At 33.1% G+C, this 21495-nt stretch overlaps 4 protein-coding genes across 6 annotated transcripts; 2 read left to right on the top strand and 2 right to left on the bottom strand.

Moving 5' to 3' along the window:
- The first annotated feature begins 1310 nt into the window (after positions 1–1310).
- Positions 1311–3325, top strand: LOC108573754 (leucine-rich repeat-containing protein 52-like). Its single transcript, XM_017936234.1, has 4 exons — positions 1311–1647; positions 1737–1970; positions 2045–2205; positions 2438–3325. Exons 1-4 carry the CDS (start codon positions 1402–1404, stop codon positions 3054–3056), a joined length of 1260 nt encoding a protein of 419 aa, XP_017791723.1. The 5' UTR covers positions 1311–1401; the 3' UTR covers positions 3057–3325.
- A 211-nt stretch (positions 3326–3536) lies between these two features.
- LOC108573742 (lipoyltransferase 1, mitochondrial) lies at positions 3537–6055 on the bottom strand. Of its 2 annotated transcripts, none has more exons than XM_017936218.1 (4): positions 5270–6055; positions 4754–4861; positions 4191–4404; positions 3537–3964 (listed from the first exon to the last, which is right to left on the bottom strand). In XM_017936218.1, exons 1-4 carry the CDS (start codon positions 5798–5800, stop codon positions 3615–3617), a joined length of 1203 nt encoding a protein of 400 aa, XP_017791707.1. In that variant the 5' UTR covers positions 5801–6055; the 3' UTR covers positions 3537–3614. The 2 variants fall into 2 exon arrangements, with proteins under 2 accessions (XP_017791707.1, XP_017791706.1); XM_017936217.1 differs by having other exon boundaries at positions 5258–6055.
- A 1803-nt stretch (positions 6056–7858) lies between these two features.
- LOC108573726 (prolyl endopeptidase) lies at positions 7859–11276 on the top strand. The gene is made up of 13 exons (XM_017936199.1): positions 7859–8050; positions 8129–8242; positions 8368–8591; positions 8654–8841; positions 8922–9147; positions 9287–9446; positions 9526–9726; positions 9846–10028; positions 10115–10228; positions 10301–10449; positions 10519–10731; positions 10810–11134; positions 11211–11276. The coding sequence occupies exons 1-13, from the start codon at positions 7916–7918 to the stop codon at positions 11274–11276; spliced, it is 2298 nt and encodes a 765-aa protein (XP_017791688.1). The 5' UTR covers positions 7859–7915.
- On the bottom strand, positions 10955–20086 carry LOC108573727 (phospholipase ABHD3). Of its 2 annotated transcripts, XM_017936201.1 has the most exons (8): positions 19706–20086; positions 16329–16498; positions 15570–15780; positions 13665–13777; positions 13245–13482; positions 12991–13156; positions 12740–12856; positions 10955–11044 (listed from the first exon to the last, which is right to left on the bottom strand). In XM_017936201.1, exons 1-8 carry the CDS (start codon positions 19805–19807, stop codon positions 11028–11030), a joined length of 1134 nt encoding a protein of 377 aa, XP_017791690.1. In that variant the 5' UTR covers positions 19808–20086; the 3' UTR covers positions 10955–11027. The 2 variants fall into 2 exon arrangements, with proteins under 2 accessions (XP_017791690.1, XP_017791689.1); XM_017936200.1 differs by lacking the exon at positions 10955–11044 and having other exon boundaries at positions 12413–12856.
- Positions 20087–21495: the final 1409 nt, after the last annotated feature.

Raw genomic sequence — 21495 nt, forward strand, 5'->3', positions numbered from 1 at the left:
TTCGTCGTATAAAGGAGCGTGATTATGCTCATTGTGTATATGCATTGTAACGTTATTTTTCACTGTCAATGTAATGGAGACCTCGTCATCTTCGTGTTATATTAACATGCCTATTTAACGCTAAACACGTTTCAGCATTCTCATGGAAACACTTTCGACGCGGGGAATGTCGAATGAAATGCGCAGCATACAAAATTATAGACAGAAAGCTTTTATCGTTTTTCGAAGATCGTTAAAGGAAAACCGTGAGGTACAACAAGTAGTTTCGAGCAGACTTTCACTGCAGCGGTCATGGGACAACACAGTAGGGATAAAGCAATCATGTTTTAATTGTATTTAAAAATATCAGAGTAGAGAATATTTTTATCTTTTTATTTGTACTTACATATTCAATGCACACGTAAATATATTAATCCTAACCTCTCTACTGAAGTATAAAATAATTTAATCCTGATACCCTGTATAAATACAACGCATAAAGTATACATATTTTGAAGCCTAAAAATACAATGTCCTGTAGATAATAAAATTTGCATGTTCATCATTAGTTACAACATTAGTATCAATTTGACAAAATGATCCTTAAAATTGTTCAAAACTACCATTACATAAAACAACCACGTTAAACTCATGCTTTTTGTTTAATTCCTAAAAAATATCATAAAATTATACACTTAATGATACAAACGAGAGAAATTAAAGGTTCACTGGAATAAATAATATTGTTATTTGTTTAACGTCATGAAACAGATTTCAAAGCAACTTTATTCTAAAAATAAAGTTTTCATTCCTGTTGTTTATCGATATCGGTTCTTGTGACGAAATTTATCGCGGTCATTTGTTTTGGTCTGCCGTAAGGTTGTTTTTCGTAGAATCACCCTGTGTTTATGGTACGTCATTATTCCTGCTCGCGGACCGTGTCAGTCCGTTTAAAGGAATTGGTACGTAAGGTCTGACAAATAACATCTAATTCCCAACTGTACCCTCCTTTATGCATTGTTTAAGCAATAGAATTCTTGTTTACTATGATACTCCTCAAGTTGTCGACGGGAAAGTACCGAAAAATTCCAAAAAGGACAAACACCGGTCAATAAATAACCTTGTTTTTCGTCGGCTTCTATTTTACATTGTTTGGTATCCTTTCCGTAGAAAAACACATTATTCGTTTCGTCACATGGGAAAAGAAACAAAAACGTTAAAGAAAAGCATCGAAACACCATGATGACGTATTACCATCGTGAACACATCTACGCGGAATCGTGTTATAAGATAAGATTACGTTAGTGAGTCAATCATGAGCTACACGAAGACGCAGCAATCTCTATCAGAAGTGAATTTGCTATACGTTCGTAAATTACTAGTTTCACTAACGTAGAAAAACCATCGACAAGTTTTGATACCATGACTAATGGTGTCACTGTTTCTTTGACCGTTTCACTTATTTTAACGATCGTCGGTATCATAGTTTCGGGACAATCGCCGCTACAATGCTCATCATTTTGTGTGTGTGACACCTGGTACGGTTTGCTACGCGCCTCTTGCACGAGCCGCCATCTTTACAGTATACATACAGGTGCACCGAGCTACGTACAAGCTTTGGATTTGTCGGATAATGTGATATCATCTCTAACTAATTTCGAGCTGACGGTACGTTTCGATCAACAAAATGTTGAAATATAAACTTAAACTTTTATTCAGCATGTATGCAACAAATAAAAAAATTTATACTGTTTTAGTATGCAGATCTTACAGAACTGAAATACCTCAATCTTTCTAAAAATGCAATTAGTGACATTAGTTTAAATGCTTTCCATGGCCTTAGAAAATTGAGAGTATTGGACTTATCGGAAAATCGGCTTATGTATATTTTGGACGACACCTTTGAGAACAATAACAATCTACGAATATTAAGACTATCGAATAATAATTTCAAATCGCACGTACCAAAATTGCGATCCATTTGGTTAACGGTAAAAATTCCTATTTATTACGTATTTATAATAAAATTTTTAATTTTAATAACGTGAAATAAATTTATATGTAGGAATTAAGTTTAGATTCGTGTCACGTCAATTACTTACCTTCTGACACGTTCAATGGACTCACGCAAATTCGTTACCTCGATCTTTCAAACAATGAGATGATTCAGATGAGCCACACTATCTTGCAAAGGTTGCCTGTTTTGAAGAACTTATTATTAAAAGGGTACGATAAATGAATCATACACAATTAATATATAACTTTAGTTTATTCAGACAATTAGTAAAAAAGAATTATTTAATTTGTATTCTTAATATTCCTTTACGTTTTACATGTTGCTAATAATGTGTGATACACAATTTTTTATTATTAACTATATAGTAATACATGTTACCATGTGTAGATATATTACGATCAGTCAAGAAACATAAGCAAAATCTATACCATCTCTTTCCAGAAATCCATTCTATTGTGACAAAGTTATGCATGATTTAGAAAGGTACCTCAATTATATAAACGTCAAATACGATTATAGTTGTAAGGCAACAGGTTCACAAAAATTTGAGAAAATGGTTATCTTACCCGTCACGAAACAACGCACTTATCATCACTCGGCAATTGAGGAAATATCCACTAAAGAAACTATACCGGTAACTAAATACAACGTTTCAAGTATATTAAATAAGAATCTGTCGACATGTGAACAAATGGCAAATCAAACAAATATCATTCATTCAAATCTGCCTTTACCGTATTGGTTTCTTTGCATCGGTTTTATATCTGGTATTTCAAGTGGACTCGTTATATGTTACATTTGGCTGACGGGAAAGTTTTCATGCACCCGAAGACGCAGGCATCGTGATCCATTTTATAGCGTCTCTCAAGGATTATCTTTGCTGCGGAATTCATACTTACGAGGTTATATTGATAACGACGAAAGTTTGATAGGATCTTGTCCAGGTACTCCGCCACCGCCATACCGGGATGTTATGCTACAACCAAACCTGTATCGTTGTCCATCAATATTTACAAATTTAAATAACAATGGTACTGGACATAGAGAGAGCTATACGTAACTTCAGAAGGTAACTCATTGTTACAACGTGACTGGGACAAAGTGTACACGCGCATTATTCTATAATTTATTTAACGTTGAAGTTTCAATTTCTTTTTTACGCTATATATTTCTCATACAACCTCATTCAATAGTGATTTGCACACATGATTGTTGTTATACGTCGTATATTAACGACTGAGTCATCAACCAATGATGATAATTAAATGGATGGATTATTTCTGAAGAAAGTGAATTGGATAAAAGTACATTTAGCAAGTGAATTGATGATAAACAATCATATCGTGAAAGACTCATTACTAAAGATAATTTAAGAAAATTATACATGTACATATATTAACAATGTAAAAATATAAAATTACAACATACATAATCGCATTTTTATGTCACTTATATTACAGTATATTACATGTATATAACAGCAATTAATAACAAGTCTTTAAGTAAAACCACAACAATAAAAACTTACGCTAATGCCCGATTTGTTATACAATAACTCGGTTCTCGTTTTAAACACAGCAATTTAAACTCAATCATTGTGATTATTCGACGGCTTTAATCATTGCGTAGCAATCATATTACTTTTATCTACGTTTTGGCTTGTGCTTAATGTAACAGTCTTACAACCGATCGTGGCTATTATATTTTCCATTACTTGGTGATCGTACCTCGTACCGCGTAGATTGGTTATCACGCTCGCGTCTTCACTAAAATCATGTGATACCAAACTAGCTGGCAGTCTCATCTTGATTTCTTCAATGATGCCATTCTGTATTTCTAGCGCCAAATTAAATCGATGAATCTTGTTATCTTCTGTAGGCACATCCAGAACGCGTGTTACCGTGAATTTCGGCGTTTTACCGTAATTCCATTCCCAGGAACGAAATTCACTTACTAATTTATCTAAGCCTGAAAACAATAGTTAGAAGTTATCATACTGTATGTCTTTTCAGTTCAATCCCCTCGGTGCTATGAACTGACATTAATTTTCAGTAAATCTGTCTTGCACGTAAGGTAAACACACTAGGGGTCTGATAAATATTATCAACACTTCATGACAATAGATGCATCGAACATAACCTACGTATGATGTTAAAGAGGTTAAGTGCACTTTTTTTTTTTAATGTTTGCATACCTGGAAACCAGTCCTCGGTGGGATTAATGTATTGAAATCCTTTTTGACGTTGAATGAGATCTTGTCCACCATCTTCTAGAACGAAAGCTTTAGTACGAAGAAATTCCCAACCTAATGCATTAATCAATTTGTCCATTCTGATATGAGAATTCACATCTATTAAATTCTTTATTGGAGAACGCGTGGATGCTGTAGCATTTGTTTCTATACCATCCTGTAACATAGTAAACGTATTTTGTTCTTAAAGTATCAGCGTATTTATATTAATGTAAAGCAATCATATGTAAACTGTCTTGTGATAAACATTGCAAATAATTCAGAATAACCAAAAAATTTAACTCTGTACAGATATTTCCATATTTTTAACAATGTTATATCTTAATTAAAAGATAAAAATAATCTAAAATTAATTTCTGCTGTCAGAGCTGAAATAAAATAATTATAAATAAATTTTTCATGAACAATATATATGATGTTTATCTCAAGATACTCTGTACATATGATTACTGAACTGTTTGGTAGACTTTGTACAGAACATGTGATAATGATTAAAAAAAATTTACCTCTTTTCTCTCCAGAGCTAAGCTTAAAGCTGTTTTGTTTACATTGACCAATAGCGTGCAGTGATGATATGCGTTAGGCCGTCCTAATTTCGCTGCAGTACCAGATATCTATATTTTACAATAGTTAAGGAAACATAGGTAATTCTTTCGCGGAGTATATAGCTTCTCTATTAATTAAGTAGATTGCTCCAATTTAGTTTTCCAGTATTACTTTGTACAAAAAAATAAAAGAACTACATTTTTTCAGATAATTGATACAAGTGATACAATTGTATACAAAAGAATAATACGATTAATACGGTTGTACAACATTTTGATATATGCGTACATATTCCGTTATCAAAAGGCAGAAATATTTAAACTTATTGAAAATTAAGAACAACTAACTTTGTTTGATCTTCATTTATCGTTCCACTAAATTTTGCATTGACCAATGTAAAGATTAAACATGTGATTTTTGGAACACCCTGTATAGACAGATAAGAGGTGTTTTTTATACATTACATAAAAGGGTGCTTTGAATTTCTCTTCAACAACGATGTCTTCTCGTTTATTAATGTCCGCTTCTATACCCCATTCTCGATACAGAGCTCTGGTAATGATGCCCAGATTATACTTTCGATTATATCGTTCCCGCGGTGTGAAGAAGGACAAATTCAAATTACCATTATCATGGTAGACAGTGCCGCCGCCACTATTACGACGAGCAAGTGCTATACCGCGTTTTTCAGCCACTTGAGAGTTATGCTCGAGCCATGGGTTTTGGTGACGTCCGATCACTATGCACGGATCGTTACGCCATAGAAGTAGTATATGGTGATTTGTGAAATTATAGTTCTTATAAAACCAATCTTCTAATGCTAAATTGGTGAACACATCTGTGGATTGCGATATGAATACTGACTTCGTAATCGAATTGTTAGGGTCGCCTTGCCTTTCATTGAAACTCGTTGAATATTTATACACATGATGCAAATTGTTATATGGTGCTTTTCGTTTGACAACGATCATAAATTTGTTAATCAGAGACATTTTGCTGTTGTGCATGTGTAATTTGAGATTCTTTTTTTTTCTATCTTTCTCACACACAGTCTCTCTCCCTCCGGTTTATATGGCAATTAATCGAAAGATAGACACGTGTTGGTACCCGATATTAGAACCACACTCCCTGGAAATGATGTGACGTTCGCTCGTGGAATCAATCTTTGACTGTTGAGCTTGTGAGACGGCTTAATACCTCTGTGTACGACAAAATTAACCTTGGCAGCGATTAATATTTTTGTCTACAGGTAGCAGCCCTACTGACAGGATTTTCTTGACACGTCGGATTGACTGGCGGTTATGGAGATTAGATAATCGTGAAGGGTAATTGTTTGATGCAACCACTTCCACGTTTGATCCAGGGAGTTGATACGGTATCGGATACCTAAACAGTCTCGGCAGTCCTTTTGCATTCCTCCGTGTGCTGACAGATTGAAAAGAAACATTCAAATTACCCGCGACGAACGGTGTACGAAGTAAGAACGACCTCTTGCTGTTGATGCGTAGATTACGTTTCCACGATACGATTCCTGATTTTCTTCGTAATGTTGCAACACTTAAAAATAAGTTGTACGAGATTATGAACCTGAGTCAAAATTCACCAATGCACTCACTCGTCGTAATGAATATATTGGCGGTAGGTTTTGATGTTATATGAACTCTGTATGGTTGGAGAAAGTAGAGGGGATCTTTAAACACACGCAAGAGGTTATCTAAGTTCGCAGCACAAAGTACAGACCTACGCGTGATATCGGCGCAACACTCAACTTTTCATGATCTGCCTACCCTCCTGCAGTGTTTCAGTCTCGTAAATATTATCATTCGTGCCCTACCATAAATATTTTTCATTATTTTTGAATAAATATCAAGTATTAAAATCGTTTGTGTTAAGTGAAGTCGTTTACATGAATTTATATTTTAAGAAACAATTTTGTACTAGCTTTATGTATTTTAAGATATTATTTTAAATAAAAAATTGTTTAAACTGAAAATGAATTTTTAATATAATCAGAACAAAATTGTTATGCTATCCGAAAATATGAGAAATTTTACGAATAATGATATCTAAATTTGCAGAAAAACAATATATAAAATTACGTGTCAAATACGTTTCTTTTTTCAACAATTGTAAATAACGTAAATGTAAATAAAATAAAAATGATTAAAACTGATATAGGTTAAAACTTATATATGAGAAGTTACTTAAAAATTATTCATTTGTTTAAATACGTACTTCGTCGAGATACGATACTGTATTTCCGTGATTATGGTAACTAGTCAAATCTCGTGAAAAATCACTTTTACGTGTCAGTTAACATCTCATTCGACGAGAAGGGTAATTAGGCCAGTTGATAAGAATATACATCGTACTGTTCCGTGTCATACGTTAATGTACTATAGCTATAATGTTGATATATAGTTTTTAAAACTATTCTAATACAAATTTTTCAGTTTTTACCACACGCACAGCTAATCGACATTTATATCACTTTTCTTAGAAATCTTTTTATATCACATGACTTTTATCTAGTATTGCACAAATTGTCTTTAATTGCGCTTACTTAAGTGAAACTCCATTATCGTTGTACTTTCAGTGGTACATTTCATATGCAAACAAAATATTTTGTGGCGATTTTCTGGAGAAAGATAAGATTTAAATTTTTAAGAAATACAGATATATCGAACCTTTCATGTGTTATTACAATTTCATGTATTTAAAAATTTTGTTCTGAAATTTACCAAGCCACAGAAAATATTTCATACCTTTATTTTATTGATACATAATTTTATACTACGTACTATTATATTAATAATGCATAACTTCAGTTAGATAGACATTAAACAAATGCTTTATCAGTATTTGAGTTATAATAAATAAAGAAGTAAGTATGTCATTTTGTACGTACATATATATAGCTTTCTTGCTATTATGACTTATTTTTGCATAGTCCACCAATTACAAGAAATTTGATTTATTATTTTCATATTTACTATTTTAATGCGTCATGTGCTAACAAAGTATATGTTAGCATAATATAATATTGTAAGTTGCCATACGTTTATTTCATTTTGAATCCTCGCAAATTTTGTCCGAAAAATTTGTAATATAAAATTGTAACAATGGCTTTAATTACAAACATGTTTACAAAAATTTGGTTGCGTAAATTTCGAAGTAGCGTTTGCAAGAATGCGCTGGAATTCCCTGTTTGTAAGCGCCCACAATTTATTCGCGCACCACCTTTTTCGACCGAGAAAGTGAGGTTTTTTAGTAATACGATTGTTTATTAATAGTACTGTCATAAATCTAATTACATTGTTTCTGGAAAAATTCAGGTGACACACATTAACGACGGAGATCATACAGAAATTCCAAAAATAATGGAAAAATTGCAATATCCTGAAGCGCACCGTGATGAAACCATCGTCGATAATTATCATGGTGTCGAGGTTAGAATAAGAAAGATGATATATTTCTTTTATAAGATTTATACGTAAATATATCCATAAATAACCATATTTCTTTAATAGTATAAGTATTTTATTCCTTAAGATTTCGTAATTCTATTAATTAGGTATCAGATCCATACAGATGGCTAGAAGATCCTGATTCTGAAAAAACTAAAGCATTTGTTGATGCTCAAAATGCTATCACTAAACCTTATTTAGCATCATGCAAGGCACGTGAAGATATTCATGATCGATTAAAGCAATTATGGGATTATCCAAAGTATTCATGTCCTGCTAGATATGGGGATAAATATTATTTCTATAAGAATACTGGCTTACAAAACCAAAGGTAATAATTATGAATGTTATTCTGAGCTTAATATTACTACATATAAAAATTTCTTTATCCAGTGTTCTATATGTACAAGATACATTGGATAGCGAACCAAGTGTATTTTTAGATCCAAATACTTTATCAGAAGATGGTACTGTTGCAATTACTAGCAGTAAATTTAGTGAAGATGGTAGCATATTTTCATATGGTTTATCCACTAGTGGATCTGACTGGTGTACAATACATTTTATAAATACGGAGACAGGTATAATTTATGCAGCTTGCTAATAGAATGAAGTTCAAGTTTCAAGCTTTATTAGTTAATTGCTTAAATAATATACATAGGTGAAAAGTATCCAGATGTTTTGGAGAAGATAAAGTTTTCTCCAATAACATGGACTCATGACAATTCTGGAATCTTTTATGGCTGTTATCCAGATCAGAAAGGTAAAACTGATGGTTCAGAAACAGAAGGTAATCGAGACCAAAAGCTTTGCTACCATGTTGTTGGTAGACCTCAGTCAGAAGATGTCATTGTAGTTGAATTTCCTGAAGAACCTTTATGGAGGATGTGAGTGATACAATTATGTATGTGTTTTAACAAAGTTGATTGATTGTAGATATCTGTGATTACATGCTGAATATTTTATAAAAACACGCTTGATTTGGATGTAAACTAATACACTTATGATATGTTTTCATATTATTAGAGGTGCACAAGTTTCTGATTGTGGAAAATGGTTAATTATTACACCTGTGAAAGATTGTAGAGATAATTTAGTTTACTTTACGGAATTAAAATCAGGAATGAAAATGAATGAAAAGTTACAGTTAACTCAAGTAGTTGATAAACTTGAAGCTGATTATGAAGTTAGTAGCACCTAGTACGAATATTTAATTATTTAGTTTTAATATTTTCTATCCTTACTTCATTTTTTCTTTTTATTAGTATATAACAAATGATGAAACAAAGGCTATATTTCGGACAAACAAAAACGCACCGAATTACAAATTAATAGCTATAGATTTATTGGACTATAAGCAAGAAAAATGGGTTGATCTCTTACCAGAACATCCTGATAACGTATTAGATTGGGCATGTGCAGTTGATGGTGATAAATTTGCAGCTTGTTATATTGAACATGTTAAGGTAAATAGAAGCTAATAATATCAAAGAAGAAAAATTATAATACAACAATAAAAAAATTTGAGTATGAACCAGAGTAAAAATCAAATTATAACATCAGTAATATCGTACATATTTTTTAGAACGTTTTACAACTGCACAGTTTAACAACAGGTGAAAAACTTCGAACGTTTCCGCTTGAAGTTGGCACAATAGTTCATTTTACAGGACAGAAAAGATATTCCGAAATATTTTATCAATTTAAGTCATTTTTAATTCCTGGTATTATATACAGAGTTGATCTAAAAAAAGACGAAGAACCACAAGTTAGTATTACACATTTTATAGAAAACATAATACTACAGAAAATTAAAAAACTTTGATATGTATATATACCTAAACGCGTTTACAGGTATTACGAGAGATTAAAGTGAAAAACTTTGATCCAAGTTTATACAAGACTAGTCAAGTATTTTATACAAGTAAAGATGGTACAAATATTCCAATGTTTATAGTAATGAAACATGTAAGTATTTATAATGCAGTTTTATTTTATTTACATTTAATAAAATATGACGATAATAATCATTTGATTCAGGATGCAGTTTTGGTTAATTCCATGCCGGCTTTATTGTACGGTTACGGAGGCTTTAATGTAAGCATTCAACCAACATTTAGCGTTACAAAGCTAGTTTTTGTTCAGCATTTAAATGGAGTACTTGCGGTGGCGAATATTCGCGGTGGTGGGTAAGTTGAGAAGGTATTGATGTTATTCGAGTATGGTTTCGTTATAAAATGTTTTACAATTTTTTATAGTGAATATGGAGAAAAATGGCATAACGGTGGACGATTTTTTAACAAACAGAACGTGTTCGATGATTTCCAAGCTGCTGCCGGTTATTTGATCGAAAATGGTTACACCTCATCTTCAAAATTAAGTATCTTGGGTGCCAGTAATGGAGGTTTATTAATAGCTGCGTGTGTAAATCAAAGACCTGATCTTTTTGGTGCTGCAATTGCTCAAGTTGGGTAAGTTTACGTCATAAACGTATAATGTAATCAATTTATTTGAAAACTTGTTTTATTACATTATTTTTACTTGTATAGGGTAATGGATATGTTACGTTTCCATAAATTTACCATTGGTGTTGCTTGGGTATCTGATTATGGTAGTTCGGATGACTTAAAACACTTCGAAAATCTTCTAAAATACTCTCCATTACATAATGTGAGAGTTCCAGAAAATGGACAATATCCCGCAACATTATTATTGACGGCTGATCACGATGATCGAGTAGTACCATTGCATAGCCTAAAGCTTATTGCTACTCTACAGCATACACTGGGAAAATTACCACAACAAACAAATCCTTTACTCATTAAAATAGAAACTAAAGCTGGACATGGTGGTGGAAAACCAACCATGAAAGTGGTTAGTATTTGGTAATTTATTGTTACATGTATATATGTATAAAGGTGTAGTTATTATTATGAAATGTTTGTTTCAGATCGAAGAAAGTACAGACATTTTAGCATTTATCGTTAAATCTCTGGACCTAACATTCAAATTGTAACATATATTGAGAATATTAACATTTTTATATTTGGTATTTTGCGTAAGTCTTAACACAATTTTGTCCATAAGTCCTTTGTATTTCGCTGTGTTAAGTTTAAATTAAATGTATATGAGCGTATAACGCGATATTATTAATGTTCAAGCAGTATGCTCGTGTGAAGAAACAATTGAGAATGTTGATTTGCACCTATAGGCAATATTGGACAAGATTGTTTTGATACATTCAAGAACATTATGCTATACTGTGAAAAGTGTTTTTACACTATTATTATACGTATTGCAAAATACCTTTTTAAAATATTTTAGGATGCTTTTTAGCAAATTATTTTATAATAAAAATTTCTATTGTGTCAAATAAAAAATTCATGCAGTATATTAAAGTTTATATCTTTTTTGACATATGGCAATATATATTGTCAACTTTACACTACATTTTTTAGGGTTAAATAATATTAATATTAACGATAATAAGGTTAACATGTGCATTTTACATTTAATACCAAATAATAACGATACATTGTATCGTTAAAATATATTATTAAAATTTTGTCTCACATATTTGTAATATTACAGAAATAAAGAAAGGATAATACTATGGGATATTTGATAATAGTATATATTTCGTAACAAATTTTATTTATAAAGCTTGTAACAAAAAACTATATGTAAAAGTTAAGAACATGCATGTTTTTGCTTCCTGTATCACAATTGATATGTAGTTCTTAAAAGTAGTTTCGTCCGCTTTTTTTTAAACCACATAATGCTACGTGAATGCTGTAGTAGTTATTAATATTGCTTAAAAGAAATTTCAATATTTATTTTCGCAAACAGTATTAATGTAACGGATACAAGTATTTGTACTGTTTCTGATACTGTTCATTTTTTAAGGAACTTTTCATCATCACGACTCTATGTTAAAATATATACCAAATGATTTCAATTGCTTATGCAAATGTTTCAATGAAGCAAAGCTCGCACGGATGTAAGGCAAGCATGTAATACTAAAATTTCATTTATTTCAATTTTAATATAGATATCTATTACAAAAGTTTGTGATAAATACTTCTCATGTTAAAAATAAATACAACATTGCTATAATTATAAACACATAAACGAACGTGTGTATTTCGTCCCTAAACAATTTACGCGTGTGCGTGTAAAAAATTATATCTATATTATATTAATAACTAATGCTTCGTAGGTAGTCGATGGAAATCTCTTTAATATATAAAAGCGGTGAAAATTCTGTAATTCTTAATACTATCAACATCACATGTGCAATACCCTGAATACGGTTAATCATGGCACGTGATAATTTTTACGCAATGATCGAACGTAGACGAAATATTTGGTATCGATATTTGTGAATGTATTTGATATTTAATTCGTAAGTTCGTCACAACATTTGATGATCTAAACCAGATGTGAATAATGCAGCAAAAAATTGTGAAAACAATTTACCCATGTATTGTTCTTCTTTTACTGGCCACATACCCTCCAAGAAACCAATATGGCCGCCGCGTGATGTTACCACAACAGCCACTTTTTTGGTTTCTGATATTTCCTTCAGTGGTATAGCTAAACATTGAAACGACGAAAAGAAATTACATAAAAAAAGAATACAATCTGAAATAAACTATCTCAAATAAATAATCTTAAAAGCACGCGCGACTAATACTACAAGCTGACTGATTAAGGTAATAATAAGTTACCTTGAACTGGTTGAAATGGATCGTCTGCAGCACTGAGACACAATAATGGTACGTCAATCAAGTGTAATTTATCGTGTATGGTTGCATTGGAATAATATTCCTCAACGTCTTTGTAGCCGAATTGTTTCACCGTAAAATGTGAATCAAACTCTCTCACAGTTTGACTCTAGTAAAATAAAAGTAATTAAGTTGATAAGAATATCTCTCTTTATGCAAAGTTACGACACGAATAAGCGTAATTTGAGTAGGTTTACTTTAAGGAGAGTTTCAATATCGACATCAAACATTCCGGGTTCCGAAGAATAGTGTAAGCGTTGTATATTTTTACGGAGTGTGCCGGCCAAATATTTGTTTATCATTAAGTTAAAATAATTTTCTTCCGTGTTCTTCGTCGCGGCAAACACATTCCAAGGCACAGAAATTAAGAAGCATCCTTTCAATTTGCCTCTTGCCATTACTCCTTCTTGAGCTAAATAATTACCTAAAATTAATCTGTAAACAAACATACAGAAATAATAAGATATACTACTGTACACAATGTAGTTATTGTATTGCTACTATTAATGCTATTATCGAGTCGCAATTATATATCCCTTACGATACATGTTTACATTTTACCAGTTTACTAGTTTGATTTATACAGTTTCTTTATTCGTATAAAATATTCTTATTACCCTCCCATAGAGATTCCCGTTGCTCCAAGATGCGCCTGAGGATGTAGTTTTTTTACGTGTTCGATAACCTCCGATAAGTCGTCGCTGTTCGCAGCGCAGTACATCCGTGGAGTCTGCAATTTCACGATCATTCGATTAAACATGTATCATGTTTACACAAATAATAACACAAATCATCTATTCCCATGATTTCATTGCTCGTTAAATTATTTTAGAAGCTTTAAGACAATGTATAATGCAATTTATTTTCATTTACAAGTATATATGTTTTACATTTGTAGTATCGTAAAGACGTTTGCATTTTCTTATTTAGTTTTAAGAAGCATAGGACGAGAATTGTAAAAGAGAAAATAGGGGTTGACAGGGACAGAAGTCAGGCCATTCCGAAACCTCTTGATGACGTAAGAGGTCGACCTAACCTATAATTTTGAACGAAAAACCGGGAAGTAGCGTGTGCGTACTATGGGAGGGAAGAGTTTTTCTTGCAGATGGAGTGAGTGTTGCGAAAATCGTCTAAGAATCGTCTGAGATGTCTTATTAGAGTTATAAGAGTCGTTTTATAGTTATTAGAGTTGCCTGACAGTCATATTTGCGTTGCAAGTTGTATCAAATTATTTGCGTCATTATCGTCATTTGCTGCGAAGCTACAATGTACACGGTAAACTATCATATGAAGGAAACACCCTTAACATTAAAGTTCCACATGTTAGTAGACTAGAAGTCAATAAATCAAAATACAAAAAATACATGTACATACACATGCTTGCTGATTTTAAATCTCATCACGTGAATGCTAATAGGAATGGAATACAAAGTTAGAAGCATTAAAAGAAAAGAAATCCGTAAACGAGAATGCTAAGAATACTAATCCTTGCAATTTTCTTTTTAATATATCCTCGTTTATAATACAGTTGTGATAGGCAGAGTGAGAAAAAGGAAGACTAAAGAGTGGACATTCTGAGTGAACATTTTGAGAGGCGTATCGTTGTGCGTGTAGTTGATAGTTATAATTAGAGTTCCGAGTATTTAAGTATTGCGGGAGAGAATTACAGTATAGAGACATTTCAGCATTTGTTATAGCGTGTTCCGATAACCGTATTGTTATTCAAATATATTTCTTACTGTTTTTCAATTTTATTGAGTAAACCTAACCTAACCTAACGTTCCTACAATACAAATAATTTTCAAACACTTAAACCCCCGGTCAAGCGTTAGTGCGTGTTTTTGCTTGTAAAGTCGAACACTGGATTAGAGAATAATGTGCGGCAATAAAATGCAGTGGTATGATTCACAGTTGGTCTGAATTTGTTACGAAACCGTTAACCTTGTGTATTTTATGACTGAAATTTCTGTTAATTCTACGAAATAAAAATTGATGTACAAAATGACGAAATACCATCGGATATCCCAAATGATATTGCAGATAGCATTAGTGAACATGAGGACATATTCGAAGAAAAGGGGAATTTCGGTGTACCAAGAAAGTGTGGTGCAATTTCGTTCATAAAGTGATTCAGGTGAGGACATTGACGTCAGTATGAACTGGATAGAAAATGATATTCCAGGAATTGACAAAACTTTTACAGATGGCCCAGGGGTGAAAGATTTTCCTGGTAATTTTGAAAGCATAGCGGAAGTTGCTTGGTTATTTACGTGTGACAATTGATTTCGAAATATTTACGAAGAAACCAACGAATGTTGTGATCAAAATTATGAAAAAAAAAAAAATATTTAGCAAAAAAAACTACACAAAAAATTAAGGCTAATACGCTTCAATCACCGAGTGTTTAAATAAATTTTATTCCCGACCGGATGTTCAAGTGTTTCAACTTGTACTTTGTAATTCAGAGGAATCGAAGGTTTGATAAAAAAAAAAAGGTATGAATCAGTTTCCAAGTGTTGTACCTTTAGTTCTACGCCTCCTAGGCCCCTGTTGTTGAAGATTACGCATCGTATCCCGACTTTTTTCGCAGACGAGACAAGGCACTTGATATATTCCGCTTGACTTGCGCCAGTGAGTCCTGGTAAAATAATCACGATAGGCGAAGTAGCGGAACATCCCTCTTCTGCCCAATCCAGGGCCACTTCACCCCCATCCGACAAGGTCAGAATCTCTCTGGGCGACGATTGATTAATTAGAACGAAGGTAAACTGGTATGGTAATTAGCTTGTAATCGCGCACTTCGAGACGAGTGCTCATTAATCTTTGCTTCTACCATGCTGCAGAGAGTTTCGTAACGTAAGAAAGAAAAAAAAAGGTAACGTTTCAAGTGTAACAAGAGTACCAAGTGGTAATTAGTACTTTTCATATTTTTTTTCTTCCTATGTGAAAATTAACGATCGTCGTGGGTAAACGTGTATAATTTTATCCTTTCTATCGAAAGGTTCCACAGTATGGTATTATTCGCGGTATAAGAACGTGTTACCTTAAAAAAAAAAAAAACTTTGTTTAAATGTTGCATCAAATTTCGAATTTCTAAAGTGTTTTTCGTCATTTCAATTATATCTTGTTCGATCTAAATTCCTTCCGCCAATTAAAATTCGAAATTTCCAAGCTGTTTTCGTCATTTCAAATTATATCACTACCTCTATCTAAATTCCTCCTCCCCGCTCCTAAGTCGTTTTCTACGAAGTAAAGATAAAATTAAAGGTAAACTTACCAACCTGCGATAGTGAATAGGCGGCAAAATTCGCGATCTAAGAACACTCGCTATGATTGTCTGTGCCCTCGATTCGAAACACCACAATGTTGGCCAAAATTTGTTCCTCACCAGGGGCACGTGTTCTTCTAAAAACGCTCGGAATGGTCCGTTCGCGCATACCAACATCGGCGTCTGAAAGTCATTTAGAATGCTCGTCACTTTTTCTTCTTTCTTTTTTATCGATTTATTGGTCACAATCGGCCCGATCAACGAGCCAATATTAAATCCGAACAGCTGTACGGAATTGAAGATAATTTATGACCAGTGAAGAAATTGAAACGATTATATTTCATTGTAAATAGACCGGTCGGAAAAGTATTGACAATTCCTGGGGAAAATTAGCTATTATTAGATGCTTGTTATTTTCAAATGTATTATGTACATTTATGACATGAATAATAATAAATGAATATTAACAAGAGATACGAAAATCATTCGTTACGTCAATTAGGTCAACGTTAAATATTAATCGATCCTCGTACGTGTGGATTGCAATATTTACAGCGTATTGTACTCGTTAACTGGACAAATTGTTTCTGCTACGAAGTATATATCGATATTACAAATACAACATTTATCTCAGAATTTAAGTTCAACGTATTATCGTAACAGTTTCGTTCGATTCTATCCGCAACTTTGAATTCCCGCCTTTTTCCCCCCACTCTAGGTAAAAACGAATTTTTCATCAGAAATAGTTACAAGAATAATAGGAAATAATGAACAGAGTACACAGTTTACAGAAGATTACGTTTACGACAGAAGTGTGAAAATGTTAATTTCGCATACTAATGCGACTCCCTGTACGTGGAAAACCGCGCGTGGAGCAGTGATACATTATACTTTCCGGTCTAGTGTCTCAGAGTGCGACGAATATCTGTTTGTCGGCGGAAAAAAACCGTTGGCGATTTTTTAGAAAAGTGCACGTTAAAATAGAGATCGGTATTTGGCCAAGGACAATATGTGACTATACATTCTTTCGCGCTTCTTTTATTAAACGCTTGTATTCTTAATATGCACTTTAAAAAAATCAGTCGTTATATCGTTATACTTTCGCCTACCTCGCTAATCCTGATCTTACATGTATGATAAAGTTGAGAGGAAAAGATTATAGTCGATGTCATTGATACATTTATAAAAAAGTTTTCGCTACGATAGTACGAAACTTCCTATACATACATATCTCTTAAAGTTTCGCAACGAAAACACTTTGCGTGTTTTACAGGGATGGTAAAACATTTTGTATATTTTAAATTCTTAGAACGAAAGATATTTTATGCACTTTAAATTTCTATAACACAGGTGAAATATTGTACATATTTTTTCATAACGAACGTAACGAAAAATTGTATGTTGTAAACTAACAATAATAATAAAGATGAAATATCCTATATGTGCATCTTAATGTTGCGACACTTTTGTATATTTTTCTTTTGCACTATTAATTTAAGTAGTAGGCGTAGTAACTTGCATAACTTTCATTGTTAACTTCTGATATCATATTGCAACTATATATATATATATGTTCAATAGTTATCAAGCACTTATCGTATAAAAACCAAATTAGATCGATACAGAAGATAATTATACCGCTGTTCTATCGACATTTGTATGAAACGGACACGATGAATAAATACAACAATATTGGTTACAGTGGCGTTTCAGGCATGAGAAAAAGTGCAGACACTGGTTGCACGTGTTTGCAAGAAGCTTAATATAGTTGACGTGCAATGGCTCTGTAATTGGTTTTAAATCGCTCTATTCTATGCCGCTCAACGAATGCAATACTAAAAAAGAGAAAAAGTATTATCGCACAGTTTTTAAGGTTCGTTTGAAAAGTACATTTTTAGCGGCATCAAGGATATTCGTAAATATACTGTCGCTTTCATGAAAATAGAATTTTATTAGAAATATTTAATTTTCGCTAGACCACTTGGATCGCGAAAATAAATCTAATCATTTCTCATACATTTGTCAAGGAATTAAACACACCAACATGGATCCATCCATTCAATATTACATTATTCTTGACTCGAGTGGTTATTTAGTGAGCGCGGTGTTACCTGTTCCGGTGTTGCGTGTGCGCGCGCACACGAACGCGCGCGCAATTTGTCCGGGGCAAGTGCCTCGGAGTTTTAAGGTCAAATTAATAAATCGTACATCTCCCTGTAGCTCGTACGAACTATGAAGGGTCGTGCGAGAGTTCGGACTATTCGTATCGCGGAAATCCTGATAATATATCGACTGAACCATATTAGAACGCCCGATAAGAAAGTAATTTGTTCGGTCTTTGATAACACCCGATATACTATTCCAGTATTGCCAATGCACAACAATTGTTGTAAAAGACGACCTTGCAATTCATTTTGAAAAAAGTTTCCTTCCTTTTACATTTCTGTATCTTTCCATATGCATTTTATCATTGATTTTCCTTTTAGCATAACAAAGAAAATTAAAATTGCAAATGAAAAATGACAAGCAAAAAAATTTTCTTTATTAGGAGGTGTGAATTTGTTGAAATTGATGACGGTGTTAATTGCTCGCGTGGAAAAATTAAAAAGGTTAGAATATTAAGGACAAATTGATAATAAAACTGTAAGCATCACATAAAATGAGACAATTAACGCTGGTGCACGTTAAGAGTATCAAATACAGTCATCGGTAATTTAATTCTACGATATCAATTGGATGTTCTTTTCTTGGTAGTGAGTTAAGAAATATCTAGAGATTAAGATTCATTTCTCTGTTGTAGTATCAATAACATTTGATTAGTCCGATAATGAATGTAAAATTTCAGGTTGTACAGGCGAAATTTATCTTTTTAGACATCTTTAATAGAATGAAGGCAGACGTTATACACGCCTGACTCTGAACTAAATGCGGCGCTGATTGAACTTAATGAAGGTTAAAAGTCTGCGGATAAACGGTAACTACCGTCACATATAGACTAATTTGACATTTGAATTTAATTTAAGCATTGTCATTGCGTGAAAATCTACCTGCAGTAGACAACAATAATAATAATTCCGATTCCAAGGTTTTCATTGCAACTTATGAATATTCATTTTCTTAAATGTTTTTGTTGTAAAAACGAAAACAGTACGCCATTCATAAAACTAAAAGTAATGCATTATATCTGTTCATTATTTTTCTGTCAAATCTCTGCATTATCAGTTTCCTCGTAATAAAGTTATTAAGACACCCAACGCAAATGTTTGAATGATCCATTGAAACTTTTGCACTCCTCTATTGCTTTATTTCCGATGATTCGTAATCGGTAATAAATTTCCAGTAAGGACGATGATAAAACTGCGGAGAGGGAAGATGCGCAGGCTTACTCACTTTGACAACTCCGAAAAAGTAGTAGACACAGAATCCAACAGCCAGCAGCGCCCCGTAGTAGGGCCTCGGAATGTCGAGGAATGGCTCGAGTAAGTCCAGCATCGTTACACTCTATCGATATGTTGAACAGACTGGCGGCACTAGTACGACGTGAACGCCGGTGATTGCCAGGACCGTTGACAATCCTTGCTCGTCGAATGCCGGTAGCCAACAACCGATTGCCAAGCTTTCGGACAGCTCACGCGCCCGCGCGCATAACGTTTAAATAATTGGACGGCCAACTAGCTTACTAAACGACCGACCGGTACCGATAGCCATGCACAGACTATACAGAGCATATACGCGCACTCGAAATTTGGTCACGTGCACACCAATGGATCCGCTCCCACATTCATAGACGAACTCATCCACGCTATCCTACATGGATACACGTCCAGAAATACGTGAGTCGTGTGCACAGTTTGTAACGAGAAATTACGTAACAATGATCTGAACTTTTATATCGACATTGCCAATGCAACTGAATTCGTCTCGAACCAGTCCGCACGCGTTGAAACAGCGTAACACGGACAACAAGGTTAAGATCATTAGATATATGATTATGAAGTAGCAGTATGCCGCTCCTATGGGCTTCGAACGACATTGAAAAACATTGTTCTTTTCGTAACACCGCATATATGACATTGTAACGTGAAACCAAGTTCTTTTAACTGCGTTGCACAAAAACATGGAATTCTTTACCCAGAAGTCTCTACGTTGCAGTAAATATCGAGCTCGTGTCATGCTGTTTTACGCGATACAGTTTCGATGCAACCGTGATATAGCTTCGTATGCATGTAACGAACCCGACTGCAAGCCGGCGATACTTCGCTTGCGCTTGTGTTCATATATACGGTCTATGCATCGCTCAATGTGTGTCAGACCGTTTATTTTCAATAAATCGCGCCTATTTTATGGAGCGTTATAACTTGATGAAATTCTTTTCTAACTAAATTTTCATTTCAAGAGTTAAATTGTTTACTCCTTATTATGTACTTTTTATTGATTATTCTTTACGTAACACTGTTTAAATAATTAGAAACGATACTTCTGAGTTCAAGGAAAAAACGATTGAAGATTACGAAATAAAACGATTATACGGTATACCAATATGGTATATCATTTCTTAATATAGAAGTTTCTATTAAAATTTATCATAAGTACCATTATCCATTGTCTCATATTTCTTTACCCAAGACATATAAACACGCAGATACATTTGCGGTTAATGGTGTGGCAAATATCGGCTGGTCAAGCAAACAAGATATGATAGAATAAAATACAATCATCTTTAATAATATTCTAATCATATCTGATAAATGTTTAAATTTTTGTCAATTGTGTTATATAATAATTGCCTGTATCCAGAAAGTGCATGTGCTAATGTGCAATTGAATCACTTGATAATGTTTCGGTAATTTGCTAATCACTATAAATCGTTATTATCGCAATGCACAATTATTTAACCATTAACCCGTACCACGAAACATATTATTACGTATTATTACATACAATACAATTATTTTATGATATACTTAATATTTAGTAATTTTGCAAATACAATAATGCCACTGCATCAACAAACGATAAAACTCGTATTACCATGAGTCGATAAAACCTGAATGTTACATTCCTCTCTAGAAAATATCGTGTCAAAAAGAAGTCTTTAACAAACTTGACAAAAGTATTTGTATTTAAAATTTTCGATTAATTAAAAGAATTAATTAAAAATATTCTAAAAAAAATATAAA

This window comes from Habropoda laboriosa, unplaced genomic scaffold (assembly GCF_001263275.1).
Source record: "Habropoda laboriosa isolate 0110345459 unplaced genomic scaffold, ASM126327v1 scaffold126, whole genome shotgun sequence".
In the NCBI taxonomy this organism is placed as follows: domain Eukaryota; kingdom Metazoa; phylum Arthropoda; class Insecta; order Hymenoptera; family Apidae; genus Habropoda; species Habropoda laboriosa.

Excerpts from the sequence above, each read along its gene's own strand:
- LOC108573754 (XM_017936234.1), top strand. The coding sequence starts at position 1,402 with ATGACTAATGGTGTCACTGTTTCTTTGACCGTTTCACTTATTTTAACG. Across the intron at positions 1,648-1,736 it reads TAACTAATTTCGAGCTGACG|TATGCAGATCTTACAGAACT; the intron begins GTACGTTTCGAT and ends ATACTGTTTTAG. Across the intron at positions 2,206-2,437 it reads AAGAACTTATTATTAAAAGG|AAATCCATTCTATTGTGACA; the intron begins GTACGATAAATG and ends ATCTCTTTCCAG.
- LOC108573742 (XM_017936217.1), bottom strand. The coding sequence starts at position 5,800 with ATGCACAACAGCAAAATGTCTCTGATTAACAAATTTATGATCGTTGTC. Across the intron at positions 4,862-5,257 it reads AATTCAAAGCACCCTTTTAT|ATATCTGGTACTGCAGCGAA; the intron begins GTAATGTATAAA and ends TGTAAAATATAG. Across the intron at positions 3,965-4,190 it reads CACCGAGGACTGGTTTCCAG|GCTTAGATAAATTAGTAAGT; the intron begins GTATGCAAACAT and ends TATTGTTTTCAG.
- LOC108573726 (XM_017936199.1), top strand. The coding sequence starts at position 7,916 with ATGGCTTTAATTACAAACATGTTTACAAAAATTTGGTTGCGTAAATTT. Across the intron at positions 10,229-10,300 it reads TGTTTATAGTAATGAAACAT|GATGCAGTTTTGGTTAATTC; the intron begins GTAAGTATTTAT and ends CATTTGATTCAG. Across the intron at positions 10,732-10,809 it reads GCTGCAATTGCTCAAGTTGG|GGTAATGGATATGTTACGTT; the intron begins GTAAGTTTACGT and ends TTACTTGTATAG.
- LOC108573727 (XM_017936200.1), bottom strand. The coding sequence starts at position 19,807 with ATGCTGGACTTACTCGAGCCATTCCTCGACATTCCGAGGCCCTACTAC. Across the intron at positions 15,781-16,328 it reads CCGCCTATTCACTATCGCAG|AGAGATTCTGACCTTGTCGG; the intron begins GTTGGTAAGTTT and ends ATCGTCGCCCAG. Across the intron at positions 13,778-15,569 it reads TAGGAGGCGTAGAACTAAAG|ACTCCACGGATGTACTGCGC; the intron begins GTACAACACTTG and ends GTGAAATTGCAG.